At 39.8% G+C, this 16,811-nt stretch overlaps 1 protein-coding gene across 1 annotated transcript in view; it reads right to left on the bottom strand.

Annotated features, from left to right (window-relative positions):
* The window catches only part of smyd3 (SET and MYND domain containing 3), a 74,833-nt gene that overhangs the window by 51,851 nt on the left and 6,171 nt on the right, over positions 1 to 16,811 (bottom strand). The window contains exons 2-3 of the mRNA XM_080053685.1: positions 515 to 578; positions 326 to 433 (exon numbers count right to left, since the gene is read on the bottom strand). Coding sequence (XP_079909811.1) covers positions 326 to 433; positions 515 to 578 — 172 coding nt within the window. The remainder of the gene's footprint in view (positions 1 to 325; positions 434 to 514; positions 579 to 16,811) is intronic.

The raw sequence follows: 16,811 nt of genomic DNA, 5'->3' as shown, positions 1-16,811 counted from the left end.
ATAGTTTTGCTAGTGGATGATATATAAACTTCTCAGAAACAGAGAAAGGCCGCTCTGTTCTGTGTTCTGATAATAATAGATTTTTTAAACTATGCATTGGCTTTCAAGAGGTTTTCATAAGTGCAAGAGCAAGAATAATTTTGGCTTTAATTTTTTTTTCTCTTTCTCTAACACATAGATAAAAAATAAATAAAAGTTGAAAAGTTTTCATAACATTGCCCATCACAACCAACAAAAGGAAAGTTGCAAACTACTATTGGTATTGTATATTTATTTGTGGGCATTATTTTGAGAGAAAAAAAAAAAAGAAACTCCAGAAACTTACCAAGGCAAAGATGACTCTCGCAGCCAGACGGACTGAGTCAGTGGGAATTCTGGGTAGGACGCTCCTCAGACATTTACACTCTCTCTTATGTCCAGACCATGCTTGTTTCTGCAGGAGAAGGTAGGGCATATCAACAAACTGCTGCTCACACACACACTTCCATAAGTACACACTCGCTATATACTGTACCTGGCAAGTGGCGTTGCAGTAGCGAGCCATCTTGCATTGGGAACACCTCAACAAGGTCTCAGATCTATAGACAGCAGGAAAGAGAATACAGATTATCTTTGTGTATATATAAAAAATCCACACAAAATGTTTTTCGTTGTAGTAAACTTCTACGGTATAAAACCTATGCACTATATCCACTCAAGCATCCTTAATGTTCCAACCAATTGTCTTGACCTTTTCCGGCGAAAGAACCTTGCCTTATCGTTTTCTATTTGCCCTTTTAAGCTGACTGTTGTGCATCCATTATGTAGTTGTATCCACCTTAGCCATCTTCATTTTAAATTGTCTAAGAGCAATACATTAGCTACACTCTCCGCACTGTCACAGCCTGTTAGCGTCACACAGCACATTCATGTGCCTAAGCGCCTGTGTGTGTCTTTTGGTGTGATTGTCCACTTGTGTTGTTTATGTTTGTGTTCCTGTGTCTGGAAGTGACACTGCTGTCCTCTGCAGTTTGCCTGTCAGTGTGATAAGAAGCCCAATGCCCGGCAGTGTGTCTGCTTCATGCTGCCATTACAGCCGGCAGAGTGGGCATCACTAAAAAACACTTCCACACAAGACTAGATGCAAATTTTGCGCGATGTTTCGCAATTGTTCAGGCAATTCCTTTACATGTGGAGCCATGTTGCATGACACACAACTCATGAGGCAAAAGCTAATCAAGTTGTGCTGTTCACATGTTATTTTATAGTCTTGTTCATGCAGTTTGGCTTTTGCTGGAGATATTGGTGTAAATCACTTTTGATGCAGTGATCACAGGTAACCCAATGTTTGTTGCATTGAGTTTGAAATGTGGAGCCTGTATTTTCGATGTAGTCCAACAAATCCTAACACTTTAATACTATTAACGTAAAATTATAACATTTAGTGTCCCCCATTTTTTTTTTAAATATACAGTATATCATGAATATGATATTATATGTTGTATAAAGCTGAAATCAAACTCAATGTAGTAATTAGGGTTGCAAAGGGGATGGAAAGTTTCCGGTAAACTTCTGGAAACTTTCCACTAGAACTTTCGCTCTGTAATTTCGGGAATATTCAAAATTGGGAATGATATGAATTAACTAAATGGCAGTAATTTAAATTATTATTTTTTTCATATCCAAACATAAATCTAAACATATAAACACTATGTGTTGTCTTAGGCAGACATCCATGCAAACAAATACAATTAAAAAACATTACATTTGAACAGAGTTATTTGTAAGTAGAACTTTATCAAGTTGATTATTTTATGAACAATCAATAATTTCACTTAACAACAAAAAGATGAATGTTGAGTAAAATATTACTCATCTGTCTGACCCCACCCATTCAATAAATTAAGTAAAATGCCCCCCCAATAGATGGAGAAATGCACAGTGCATGTAGGGGGCGTGGCCTTAGTACCCATACAGTAAGCAGTGTGCTATGTGCATGAAATCTGGTTGTTTTAGTCAAGATTATGCAAAAATATATTTTCCCCAACTATATTTAAAATCACTGTTTAAGCCTCTGTAAACCTGGTCTAGTAAAACTCAATACAGTATATGATATCAAGTTGGGTGTCTCAATAAGTTTTAAAAAAAATCAGATTTGAAATTAAAAGATCATAAATATCATAAAACGTAGTTGGAAAAACTACTTTTTACTGTCCAGAACTATTGCCAGGACTGAAACTGAAATAACATAGTTAAAAGGATTAAGTGCATTTGGGTTGCTTTAAATTTAGTAAATTCCTTTTTATTCCAGTTAATTCCCCAAATTCCTGTTAATTCCCATAATTTCCCGTTAATACCCATGGAAAGTTTTACAACTTTGAAAATTCCCGGAATTTTGCAACACTAGTAGTAATCAATGTCAGATCAATGAAGGTCTGAGGAGGCCGTTGCCTGTTAACAGTAGCAGCATTAAGTGAAGTGTTGCCTATGATCGTCTATCAGTGCAGGACCAGACTGGACTGTTGCGTTAGGATTGAGGCTCCCACCAGCTTCAACAAGTTTCCAAAAACACACTCCTGCTGCTTGCTGTTATCTCCTCCTTACCCTCTTAGATTCTGTAATTTACAACTTCCCTCCCCTACCCCTTCTCTTACCCCCCCTGTCGCCATGCCGCTGTGTTTTATTTGCGATGACCTTTCCAGCCTGAAACCCGATGGTAGATTTATAGTCTGAAGCGTGGGACAGGGGTTCATGAAAACACAACTATTCTTGTCATGCTGAGACCTACCAGAAACAGGGGAAGCCACCCACAGCTAAAGAAAAACGCATGCCTGCACTATGACATAGAGCAATAACATAAAGATAGGAGCGGGGCCAGACCTAAACAGGTTCTGTGCAGCTTCAACAGATGAACTGAGAAACATTACTCAGGCACTAAAAGAGTTCAGTCACATCACAAGCTGCCAGACACAGGAAGTCCATCCATCTTCAAGGAAGCCAGAATTAAATGCTTAGGCTGACCACAACCACATTTGTTTAGTTGTTCCCTGTGGCTTAACTTTGTGGGAAATGTCGCGCCTCAGAAAGCAATCACACGCTGGAAGTGCTATATACTGCGTGTTCATATACACGTTGTTAATATCAGGTCCATTACCTTAACCTCCACGTTGGTGTCAACCCACGACAATATGTCAAGATCAGTTTAAAAATTAATTCAATCGTAAACATGGAAACCCGCAGAAACATGTGTGGGATTTATTTATATTGCTAATTGTCAAACATATCAGGGAGTGACAATCCTCAACTACTGTAATGACACTTTAATAAACAGTGCAAAAACATGTCTGTATAGGGATCCATGCTGAGGTGGTGGATGTAAGTAATGCGATAAAGAAGAAAAAAAGAGCTGGAAACAACTCTGATGATTCATAGAAAAATGCAGAGCAGAGTCATTTCTAAAGGACATTTAATGAGGAGGAAAATCAATTATTTCAAAAGGATAACGCCTGAACGGAGTACCAGTGTTCAAAACCATGCAACAACTCGACAGTCTCAAAGTAAGGGCTTTGGTTTACTTAATTATGTACATGTTCATGTTTATAAATGTTCATTAGCCCCGCCAGCAAAAATAGACAGTGACTTTTTCAGTTTCCTGATATGTCTCATCTCATATATTAAAAAAATTATGAATTCATTCCTAAAAACATTTATAAAAAATAGGTAAAGAAAAATAGAAATTGTTAAATTTGCTCAATCTAAAGGACTCTACTCCTGTCTGATCTGTGCACGGCTGGCTGTACAATTTATGCAACGAGATGTGAGAAATTTGTCAGAGATTTAGCCAAAGACCATGATGGAATCTCTTCACTTTTTTGGATTGGCCAAACACATTTATCCCATCCGTGTTTTTTTGTAATATTTGTACTGTTTCTCAAATGGTACTATCTATATCAAAGATGCTATGAAAAATGATGTGATGTAAGATAAGATTACTCCTGTCAGTTCTTATAGTAGTGAAATCTGGTTGCATCAACCGAGTCAGTGAGAGGAAAGGGACACAGAGGGAGGATGCCCGCATCCCGGGCAGAATATCAATCTAATACAATATATGTAGTTACTAAGCTACATTAATGCAAAGTTGCACCACAGCAACTGTTGTTATGGTGATCGACTCTGGGCTGATAAGCTATCAGCCTTTACAAGGTTTTCAGTAAAACACACACGCACTCATGCACGCACACACAGACACGCACACACTGAGTCAATCAATAGATATCTCTGTCACATGTTTCACGTATTCCAGCAGGACTGCAGAGGTTCCATCTTGGCTGAACATAATTGAATATTTCTTCTTGATAAGGGACTGTAGAACGCAATAACAGACAGCAACCAACAAATATTTTTTGCGCGGAAATCATATTGATGTTAACCATCTCTAACTTGATTTTAATTGAAATTAAAAATTCTATTTTATTAAGGATACCTCTTAATTATTAGCGTAGTAACCATGGTAAGATTGTTAGGACGTCTGAAACATCTAACCATAGCTCAGCAATAGCAACCACCACCACAACAACAACAACAAACTATTCATAGTAACATCTTGCAATTCAACAGTTCAGCTTCCTGGCCGTCCTTTGGGATCATTTGGTTCAGGGAGAAACGGAACACCCACACACACAAATTCTGTAAATTTCATACACAGTATTTCTTGATTCAAATACACAGAGACGACTGTGTTCTGGCCTCTGGGCGATACCCAACAGGAGCAAAGAGCACACACTGCTACATACAGTAAGTTTAGTATTATACACGCTTATTAAACAGTCCAAATATAGATGTGGACAATGACGACAGACTATTATCACAAAAAAACACGAGAAGACAGCAAGAAAAAAATAACAGGATTTAGAAACATGTTAAAGGAATATTTCACCCATACGGAACCGGCGTTCTATCATCATAAAAACGTAGGGTTAGACAGTGAGAACATAAAACAGTCTTTCTGCCTTTTCTCAGGCTAGGATGAACTGATTTCTAAAATGTTTGCACATTTATACTAGATAGGATCTCAGAGTTCAATACACCTTCATATTTCCACTGCTGAAGTATGTCTTTAACTTCCTCAGTGTTCATAACTTCATTATTGGTGTGAATGCTGAAAGCATTCACAGCATTGATATTCTGCGTATTTATTCCGTAATATTATTCCGCCATATTAATGCCGGGCCATATCTTCAACATGCTTCATTCCACAAACTTGGTTCAAACATCTCCATATTCAGCCCATTTTCCACATGCTTGCTTTCATTCAAAAAAAAAAAAAAAATCATAACTTCATAATTAATAAACAATTTAACCAAAATTATGAAATGTTTAAAATCACAAGTATCTAAATGTTCAGCATAGTTCAGACAACAATTGTTAGTGAACAGTTTTTTCATAACATTCATAACTTCAAAGAAAATGAACCATTTATGAAATTAATATTTCTTTCACAATTATGATTCCTCCTACTCGTTCATACTTCAACGTAGAAACTCCATTCAAAGTTTTTCATGTTCGTCTTGCACAGGAGCACATTTCCATAATTCACTATTTTTTCATAAAATGCATAACTTCAGAGATAATTAAAGGTTTATTACACCAAAAATCTGCATAGGGAATGAATGAGGAAATCGGCAAAACGCAAAGCTGGAGCTAAACATTTTTAGAATGTAGAGTGCAGGTAAACTTTGCACACATGTCAATCATGACTCAAAGATATGATTGTAGAGAACCAAAGATTGGCAGTTCAAATCCCAGTTAACGCAACATTTTAGACTTACACAGATTTTCTTCTAACTTTGCACAGATGTTGATTATGACTCAATTATGACCTCAGATGAGTTTAGAAAGAAAAATAATTAATTCATAATTTCAGCAAGAAAGTCCATTCAAACTTCCAAATTTTTCATACATTGTATTATTCAACCATTCTGTTCATTCAGATATATTCATCCTTCGTTCTTCATCAACATTCAGCAGTGAAGCTTATTCAACATCAGCTTCAGCTCAGCATTCACACCGCAATTTCTTCATGAATTGCATTTCTAGTTATGCAATAAAATTATACTTTCTTGTTTAATAAGAGTCCTCACTTAGATTATGATTCCCTCCATGAAGAGCATCTGACTCATCATCGGCCTTTATGTTCCCTCTCCCTCCCTCCCTCTCTCTCTTATCGCCTCTTTATTCCCTGCTTACTTTCTTTCTTTCCCCCTGCCTTTTCTCACTGCCCTTCTCACGCTGTGTCTCTGTCAGATGTTGTTTGAAGTGACGGCCTTCTGGATGGCAGGTCCATAGTTGGACTGCGGGCACAGTAGAAAAACCCATGAATATCATTATTCATTCATGGCTTTCATTAGGAACATGCAGAGAGCTAAATTAAAAAACATACTCTCTCTCTCTCTCACTCTGCAACTCCTGCTCTTCCTATCCATTTCATATCATACTCCGTTTATTTTTTTCCCCCCTTAAAGTCTTCAGGTCCTTCTCTCTTATTGTCGTTCTTATATCCTCCACACTAAGGGTGGGGTGGTTATCAATTTTTTCTAAATAGCTTAATTACATAACTTAATTGTTCACACACCTTCAACCAACCAACAATTTGGATCATCAATTCATCGTTTTAGTTGTGTACCGAGCAAGACATGTATGCTGGTTGACTATTTCAAAATATAAAAAAGGCTGCTTTTCTTCTGTTGCATAAAATTGGCAGCAGCCCTAATCAAGATCACTGCAATTATAACAATGACAGTCCAAGGCCACGCCACGGCGCTCCTTGTTTGGGTAATTAGACACTAAGTTACATCACTAATTGCCAAGAACATGTTTTTCTGCTCGTTTCTGCTGTAGAGACATCTCCTTATTTAAACTGCATCTTGTTTTATGTCTGTCCTCACAGGGATAAAATAAGAAGTATTCCGTGACATGAATTAGATAGGCAAGTCCCTGAAGGAATGAGACAGTCAGGGCAGACTGTTTTTTTATGTGGGTCCTTATATATCCTTGTATATTTATTGTGCCTACTTTTATCCTCGTTTTCCAATTCTTACTTTGAGCAAAATGTCAAACAATCAGCCCTCCTTGACCCCTTCAAAGAAGATATTCTATTAAAGAAGATTAAAGTTGTGTGCATGGACAAAGACAGATAGATGTGACAGAAATTATTGAAGAAAAAAAAGAGATAAAAAAAGATTAAAGGGCAAACAAAACTAACACAACACTGTAGAGGAAGTGACTGAAAGACTCGGGTTTTCAGCATTTATATGCATGAGCATAGGTGTGTGCACTCACATGTGTGTATATGTGGTCAATTTTGTTAAGTCTACGCTATCAGACACTTAATTAGGCCTACCTCAGCATGTCTCTGTTGGTGTGCGTGTGTGTAGCATGGTAATTAATTTCCCTTGAGTATTGGCTCTGGTGCTGTAGCCATGAGAAAGATTTTGTTCTGTGTTCATACGTGTGTGTGTGTGTGTGTGTGTGTGTGTGTGTGTGTGTGTGTGTGTTAATAATTAGCGGGGTCCTCTTTTCCGGGCTGTCTGGTTGTGCCTGAGTGAATTTTCTCATTTTCAGGGTTGCATGGCCAACACAGCACGGTACGACTCACTCCCCCACATGACAGGCAAACGATGTGCGAGTATACGTATGTAAAGTGATTTACTGAAATATATTAACAGGAATCAGCAGCGTTCCCATGGCTTCAAAATGGTTGAAAGATACTATAGAAACACTCCTGTTTCAAAGAAACTTTTGCTTGGTCTGCTTGAGCCACTTCTTGCTTCCTTTGTGCAACGACTTGACCACAAACCCTCTCTTTTGGCAGCGCTGTGAGTGTAAAAGCATGAGTTTTCAACAAATAAGCAGCCCATCTTGAAGTGACACTAGTGCCATCTAACGTTGCCTCAGTGCCACAATGACAGAGCTAAAGCACCCAGTACGCTGCAGGCATTCACAGCACAGGCACACATCAACACGTCTTTAGTGTAGATTGGTAACTGGCATGTAAAGCAATGTTGCCAATGTGTGAGTGACGGAGAGAGAGAGAGAGAGAGAGAGAGAGAGAGAGAGAGAGAGAGAGAGAGAGAAGCCAGCTGTGCTGCACTCACAGCCATCCTAGAAACCTTGCTGAGTTCTTAATGGTTGTTTAGGGGATGATTCATAGACACCTGAGGGGACTCACATGGGGTGAGTCTCCTTATGGTTTTATTATCATGATGATGGGAGTCTGTGGCCGTAAACAAACACACACACACGCACGCACGGCAAAGCCAAAGAAAAAACATGTTTAGATGAAGCTATACAAGTGGATTTTACAGACATATCATTAATTATGCCAAAATGTAGGGGCCATTGTCTTCTTTTCAACTGGTGGGACATATAAAAAGGCTTAATGTTATTGACTTTGGTGTAACTATTGGAGATGGATAGTTGTTAGAGCTGTTCCATGCAGTATTGAGTTCACGAGCTATTCATCTCAAGGTATTCCATAACATACTAGAACCTGATGTTAAGAGATAGGCCAGAAGGAATACGAGCAGATGTGGTTTGATCTCAGTTAAAAGCCTGACAGCTGGATTTTGAACAACCAGAATTTAAATTTCAATGGGTTATGCCAGTTAAAAAAAGGGATTCATTCTCAGAGTGAGGCTGTTATAAAAGGCTAGAATATCTTTAGTGGAGTACTAGAATGAAACGTTAGATCTGAACTTTGCTATATTTCTGAGATATATATATCTCAGAAATAATATATTTAGAAAAAAAGTGTGGATGTCAAATATCTCCAAGACCAGAATAACACCAATATTGAAATTATTGGTTTTATCAATATTTAAATAAAGGAAGACAACAGCAACTCAGATATTTCCCAAATGGGTATAGGAAAGAAAGAAATCATGTTAGTGATTTTACCTTAGATTGCATTCACAATAATATTCCTGTCCATGGAGGGTTTTAAATTATTTTTCATTTAGTTTTTTCTTTTGCTTATTTTTTTTTCTTGCCTTAAGAGTGAAGGAAACGTTAGCATTCACAAATTACAGATGCACTGTCTAAGATTAGTGGAATAGTGTGAATCTACAGGGAGTCTTTTCATTTATCTAATTTTCTTCTGGGAACAAACACACGCGGAGACAAACACTGGAGGCTCCGCACATGCTGGAAGAAAACACACTGACTTTCAATAAGTATGTTGCAGCCAGCCTTACCGTACCCAACATAAAATTAAACATTCATCCTCCTGAGGATCAAAATCAGTTCTCTGTAAAGACACGTGGTCCTCACAAGTAGAGTTGTAAAGGACGCACGCAGATGTTTTGCTTGATGAATACCGAGTATTACACACATGGGAAGGCGTGCTCCCAGTTTACAGCAAATCACTTGGTTTGTAAATGATACAGCTGTGCGTGTGCGAGAGCGAGAGAGAGAGTCTCCAAACACCTACTTGTTTGGAGACATCTGAGTATCTAACTGCAGGAGGCAGGGAAATCTGTAGGGACCCTGGAGAACAGAAGGAGGAGGAGAGAAGCAGATGCAAGCCAAATAATCTACATCAGGATTGAGGCAATGAAAAAGAGCAGAGCTGGGCAGAATGAAGAACTGTGGAAAGAGGCGTGAAAGAAAGGGAGTGTGTGAGAGTGTGTGTGTGTGTGCCAAAAAAAGCAAAAAGAGGGTAAATTCATAAGCAACAGATACTTAATAGTGTGAGTGAGGATGGATGTTTGACAGAGAGACACAAAGTTTGTGCCAGAAGATGAAGACGCTGAGTGAACCGAGAAACAAGGTTTTTAAAACTCAATCAGCGTGTGTGGAATAACATACATAAAAATGTGTGCGTGCATATGACAGGGATGATGAGCGTGTGTGAAAATAGGCCAGAGCTCTCAGACGAAACAGGAATCCTACATGCAAAATCTGCTGCCAAGACGCTTCCATGTAAATTGAAAGTGTTTCCAATTAAGCAAGGGTTATGAGCTGATCCCGGTGTTTTATGAATCTGCTTTAAAACATTAGGGCTTTTCTCGTCTCTCTCCACTCTTCTTATTTCTCTAACGTGGTGGCCATGATGAATGAAGACATTCAATTGTGAGCCATAAAGGTATAACATGAAACACATGTGTAAGGCAGATGGTGGTGGTAGGATAGCCTAGAGGTAAGGGGGCCAACTAGTAACCAGTTGGTTTGATCCCCGGCACCGGACGGGAGGGTGTTATTTGTAACACTAGAGCAGCTGGTAATGCATATAAGGTGCCCACTATTTCTACCATGTGTCCTTGAGCAAGACACTTAACCCCAAAGCTGCAGACCTTCGTCAAAGTCCCTGTGCGATGATCCCCTATATGTAGAACTGCATGTGTGTGTTAGAAATGTAGGAGGGGTGAGCTAAATGGAATTTCGATTTTGTGTGACTCACCTTGCATGTGTGTGTAATTAACAAAATAAAGACTTAACTTAACTTAGCAGGCATGTCGGACTGTACAGTCATAGGCAGAGGCCAAAGATTTGAAGAAAAAACATTAATAATCATTTTGAACACATGGTCAATGTTTAGCAAGCAGACACCTGTAAAGTTGGTACATTGTCCGTTTGTGATGAAGGAAGAATAAAACCAGCACAGGCTCTGTTTTCACCCTCCTGTGTCAATCTATTTCCAATTGAATTAATCGACACTTGTTTAACATAATAAATCAATAACATAATTCATGATAGTTTGTGACAAATTTGATAAAAATCCATCAAAGCGTTCTTGAGGTATTGTGTCGAAGAGGCATGAGGTCAGTGTCCTTGACCTTTGACCTCCAAAGTCTAATCAGTGAGTTAGAGTGGACCTTTGTGCAAAGTTCAAAGGAGACATTATACTTCCAGCATTCGGCTGTCACAGGCACATAGGCATAAGAAAGGTTTCATCACACCCCTGGGCACAGGTGCCATATTTTCACTAACTTCTTTTTGTCACATCCGGCTGAAATTGGAAACTAAAATTAAAACTTTTATGTCAACCGCCTGTCAGTATTTATTTATGCTTGTGGGAATAATGAAAGCCCCTTGGAAATAGTTTTGTCTAACTTTCAATCAAAAGTTTCTCGCTATAAATAAGAAAATGTTTTTGATGTTTGTTTGTTTTTTGGAAACTGTTCTGCAGTGTGTGTGTGTGTTTCTGTGTGGTCCAAAGAGACTGTGAGTGAGAGATTTGTGTCAAACATGAACACTTCATCTGACACACAGTTTTACACTCACAGTCACTCACACACAGTCACACATGCACGCACGTTCTTCTTCGCTCTATCGTAAGCAGAGAAAACCGATCAAAGCTCTGTGTGTGTGTGTAGGTGTAGGTGTGTGTGTGTTTGCGCGCGGGTGTGCGTGTATTTGATGTCCAAATCTGTCCAACGTAGACCTTCTGCCTACATCTTTTTTTGAAACTTCCTCTTCTTCCTCTCACATTCTCTCGGCTTGAATGCAAACATTACCAACTGAAACTGCGGGTTACTGTGAGTTCAGTTGTACAGACAAAATGCTTGGTCTGCAGTTTTGCATTGCGAGGCTCAGCTTTTACCGCCTGATGATGGGAAAACAAAACCGTGTCTTTCTCAGTTTTCTTCATTGCGATGCAACTCACCAATCATGAACGGTAATAGAAAATGATGGAGGCAGGCCGCAGGGCACTCGTTTGATTAACGGCTGTGACACTAGACGTGTGCTTCCAACTGCTGACCTAGGCTGTTGCTGACTAACTTCCAATGGACTTTGAACATTTGTGCCATTTAAAATAGAGGAATTCTACTTATTAAGAACAATATTTTCCCCTTTTTATTGTATTTGGTCCACCATTATATCTCTTCACCCTCCTTTTTGCTCTGTGAGTCTGAGAACCTCTAATAGCTGTTTGTATGTTGACCTCCGGCAAGTTGAATCCTGCTTTGTGTGTGTGTGTGTGTGTGTGTGTGTGTGTGTGTGTGTGTGTGTGATGAGCACCGTAGAAAAGTGCACATCCTGGAGGTAGCCTGCACCTTTGACTCAAGTTTAGAGGAGGCTTATTTAACTAAGCTGGTGAAATATTACCCTCTAGTACAGACAATTAACTCCATGGGCTACAACTGTCATTTACTTGTGTTCATTTTTGGCAGTCTAGGCCATGTGCATAGGCTTGTCACTAGTGGTCTTAGGATTGTCGGCCTTACAAAAACAAGCGCAAAACAGCTTGCCAAATACTGCTCAGTGTCCTCCATCATTGGCAGTCGCCATATTTGGAGGAGAAGGTGTTGTGTGTACCCATAATATCAGCTGTTTGACTGGCATTGGCCACGTTTCAGAGTTGTGTCGGAGAAAACTTTGCATCTATGACATTTGTGTCCTTATGTATATTATTATTAATTGTGGGCGCAAATAAAGTACTAAAAATGTGTGTGTGTGTGTGTGTGTGTGTGTGTGTGTGTGTGTGTGTGTGTGTGTGTGTGTGTGAATATGTACTCCCTCAGCGTTTATCACTCATTACTTACATATAGCCTTCAAGGCCTGTAATTAACTGTGGCTTTGATGCACCCCCACCTGCTCATTTCACACACACACACACACACACACACACACACACACACACACACACACACACACACACACACACACACACACACACACACACACACACACACACACACACACACACACACACACACACACACACACACACACACACACACACACACACACACACACACACACACACACACACACACACACACACACACACACACACACACACACACACACACACACACACACACACACACACACACACACACACACACACAGTACATCTCTGTTGGTCTTCTGAGATCTGAGATACAGGCTCAAAAATAAAATCACACTGACGCACACAGAGATTTGCACAAATTTTTCGACACTCAGTCATGCTGTGAGATTAATGGTGCTTTAGTGAAAACAGGAAAACACACTTCACATAAAGACCAATCACTACTAGGTGAGTCAATCTAGGGAAAAAAAGGGCTTAACCCCAAAAAAATTGATACAAAAGGTTTTTCAATGGATTCCAGTAGTATTTGGTGTGCTGAATAACATACTAAAAGTCTACCAAAATCTACCCCCCAGAAAGCCCTCATTTCCAAGATGGCGGCCGAAATGGCGGCGGGGAGCTTGAAATGGCTATATCTCAAATTGAAAAAATGTTGCAAAGGAATTTTCAACTGATTTTGGTACCTCTGGACATGCTTACAAACATACTAAAAATCTAGGAAAATACACCTTCCGGAAAGGCTTCATTTTCAAGATGGCGTCCAAAATGGTGGCTGGCCAAGCTTAAAATGGCTATATATCTCAATAGAAAAATATTATTCAAATGATTTTTCACTTGATTCTGGTACCTGCAAATATGCTTATGACCATACTAACAATCTAGGAAAATATACCTCCCAGAAAGGCTTCATTTTCATAATGGTGTCCAAAATGGCGGCCGGGAGCGTAGAATGGCTATATCTCAAATGGAAAATGTTACAAAAGAATGTTTCAACTGATTCTGGTACCTCTATACATTAAGAAAGTGCGACAAATCTAGGTAAATATAACTGCTAGAAAGGCGTCATTTTCAAAATGACTGCCTGATGGTATAGGGGAGGGCTGGGCGATTAATTGAAATTCAATTTCGATTACGATTTTGGCGTCCCTCGATCATGAAAACAAGATAATCGTAATAAATTGATTATTGTGTCGCACGCCGTGTCTTGTGTGGTAAATGCAGCGAACCCTTCTGTGCCCCCACCCAAACACTTTCGCTTTCAGCGATTGCAATGCAATGGTTTATTCAGCATAAAGTTAAAGTACTCGCCCAAGACTGATGTTAAATCGAAACACAAAAGCCTTGCGTGAGCGAAATAGCGAGTTGCCAGTTGAAACTCCGTGACGGTGGGTAACGGTGTCATTCACAGTGACACCTCGCCAGTGTGAGCCGCCGCACAGAAAAGCCCTGTGGCTTTACGGCTAAAATGAACCGGGGATATCCTGCCCGTTAACGTTGTTGATGTGGAAGGCTTCAGCTCAGATCTTGTCATCGAGACGACATTGATGAGGTCATTGAAGACGCATGGAAGTGGAATGACTGACAATCAGAGAGCCCTTTGGACCATGTCAAAGTGCATAACATCACAGTACAACACCGCAATGCAGGAGTTCACAAACCAGACATACACAACATCAGAACAGCACAAGGACTCAACAGAGGCAAGGATGAAAAGGGATGCTGCTGACCTGGAGAAGATCACTTCAAAACTTGCTATATGGTCACCTTTCTCTCCAGACTCTTCTTTAAGGAATGTTTTTACAGGTGTTGTTGCTGAGGACGGAGTGAACGTGCATGATTATGACTCTGTTGGACGCAATATCATGCACAAAATGATTGGACAGCCTGCATTCACGTTCTCATTTAGTAGAAAGGATAAAGCCATAACCCTTGGACAAAAATCGTCTATCAAGGTTGCTCCTGATCGAACAATTGATTTTGCACTTCTTTTTCAACGTTTCCTGATTGTCTCCCAAACTGGAGAGCTATCATTGGAGGAGGTTATGCGTTACGAACTCAGTCCTTTCCCTCGCCCTCTTTGAAGCTGGAAACATCTTCCGCAAGGCTGATAAACCACAACTTGCGCACGCAATCTGTGATCATGCAAGTGATGCAATCCTAGATTCTGTACCAGAAACAGATCATTATGTTCTTGATGGAGGTTCACTCCTTCACCGAATACCATGGAAGCACGGACAAAGCTATAGTAAAATTGTGCAGTCATATGCAGACTTCACCATCCAACATTATGGCTCAGCTACAACCATTGTGTTCGATGGCTATGGGGATGGGCCATCCATTAAAGACAACACACATCAAAGAAGAGGAAACAATATTCATCCCATTGTCAACTTCACTGCTGAGACAGAGTTCTCAGGTAAGAAGGAGGAGTTCATGTCAAGAGATCTGAATAAACAAAGGCTGATCCAAATGATAAGCGATGAACTGAAAGAAAGGGGTTGCACTGAGGTCAATTCAATTGGAGATGCTGATGTAGACATCGTAAGGGCCGCAGTGGAATCATCTCTTCTTCACACCACTACGCTGATTGGAGAAGATACAGATCTCCTTGTCTTACTACTTCACTATGCACAGAGAGATAGTAAGGGCGTATATTTCAGATCAGACAAGTCAAAAGCTGATGGCAGTTTTAAAGTGTATGCCGTAAACCATTTAAAAGAAGTACTTGGACATGATGTGTGTTCTCAGTTGATGTTCATCCATGCTCTCACTGGCTGTGACACAACTTCTCGGATCTTCGGGGTTTGCAAAAAGACTGCTTTCCAGAAGCTTGTAAAAGGGGATCCCGTCCTTCGATCTTGTGCCAATGCATTCATTGTCCCAAACCAGACCACAGAGGTGATTGATGACCTTGGGTGCCAAGTAATGACTGTCCTCTTTGGTGGAAAGTGCACAGATTCCCTTGCAGCAATGCGATATAACATTTTCAGCAAGAAGGTTGTCTCAGCTTCATCAACTGTAACGCCTGAACGTCTGCCACCAACTGAATAGTAGAGCGTACTACCAGGTCATGGTCTGGATGGGAACAGAAGATGGTATGGATGCCCTGAACTGGGGGTGGAGCCTGCAGGACAATAGATTTGTCCCACTCATGTCAACAACGAATGTTGCTCCAGACAGTCTCTTGAAGGTCATTCATTGTAACTGTACCACTGCCTGCAAGACACTCCGCTGTTCTTGCAGAAAATATGGACTACCTTGTACTACTGTCTGTGGACCATGTCAACTTAAGGAATGTGACAATCCACTTAACAAGTTTCTTCCAGAGGAGCCCGAAGATGATGATGAATAAAGACCACAATAAGTGTGGCATTTATGTTATTCAACAACAACACCACCTTTCTAGTTTGAATAGTAACCAATTTGAACCATTTAACCAATGTAAGCTTACAGGCAGTCATTTTGAAAATGATGCCTTTCTAGCAGTTATATTTACCTAGATTTGTCGCACTTTATTAATGTATAGAGGTACCAGAATCAGTTGACATTCTTTTGTAACATTTTCCATTTGAGATATAGCCATTCTACGCTCCCGGCCGCCATTTTGGACGCCATTATGAAAATGAAGCCTTTCTGGGAGGTATATTTTCCTAGATTGTTAGTATGTTCATAAGCATATTTGCAGGTACCAGAATCAAGTTAAAAATCATTCGAATAATCTTTTTCTATTGAGATATATAGCCATTTTAAGCTTGGCCGGCCACCATTTTGGACGCCATCTTGAAAATTAAGCCTTTCCGGAAGGTGTATTTTCCTAGATTTTTAGTATGTTTGTAAGCATGTCCAGAGGTACCAAAATCAGTTGAAAATTCCTTTGCAACATTTTTTCAATTTGAGATATAGCCATTTCAAGCTCCCTGCCGCCATTTCGGCCGCCATCTTGGAAATGAGGGCTTTCTGGGGGGTAGATTTTGGTAGACTTTTAGTATGTTATTCAGCACACCAAATACTACTGGAATCCATTGAAAAACCTTTTGTATCAATTTTTTTGGGGTTAAGCCCTTTTTTTTCCTAGATTGACTCACCTATACCTGGGGGGCTTGTGTGTGTGAATGTGTGTGTTGTACAACAGTTTTCATGATGACACCAGCAAAATGTACAGATATCTCACCTATAACAAATCAATAAAAGAGGTGCACAAGACATTCTGATCAGGTTGAATAGTGTCGGCCACAAGCCAAGCAGATGTAGTCATGAC

The sequence above is a fragment of the Ammodytes marinus genome (genome assembly GCF_949987685.1).
Source record: "Ammodytes marinus genome assembly, chromosome: 1".
NCBI classification, from domain to species: Eukaryota; Metazoa; Chordata; class Actinopteri; order Uranoscopiformes; family Ammodytidae; genus Ammodytes; species Ammodytes marinus.
This window is presented reverse-complemented; position numbering and strand designations above follow the sequence as displayed.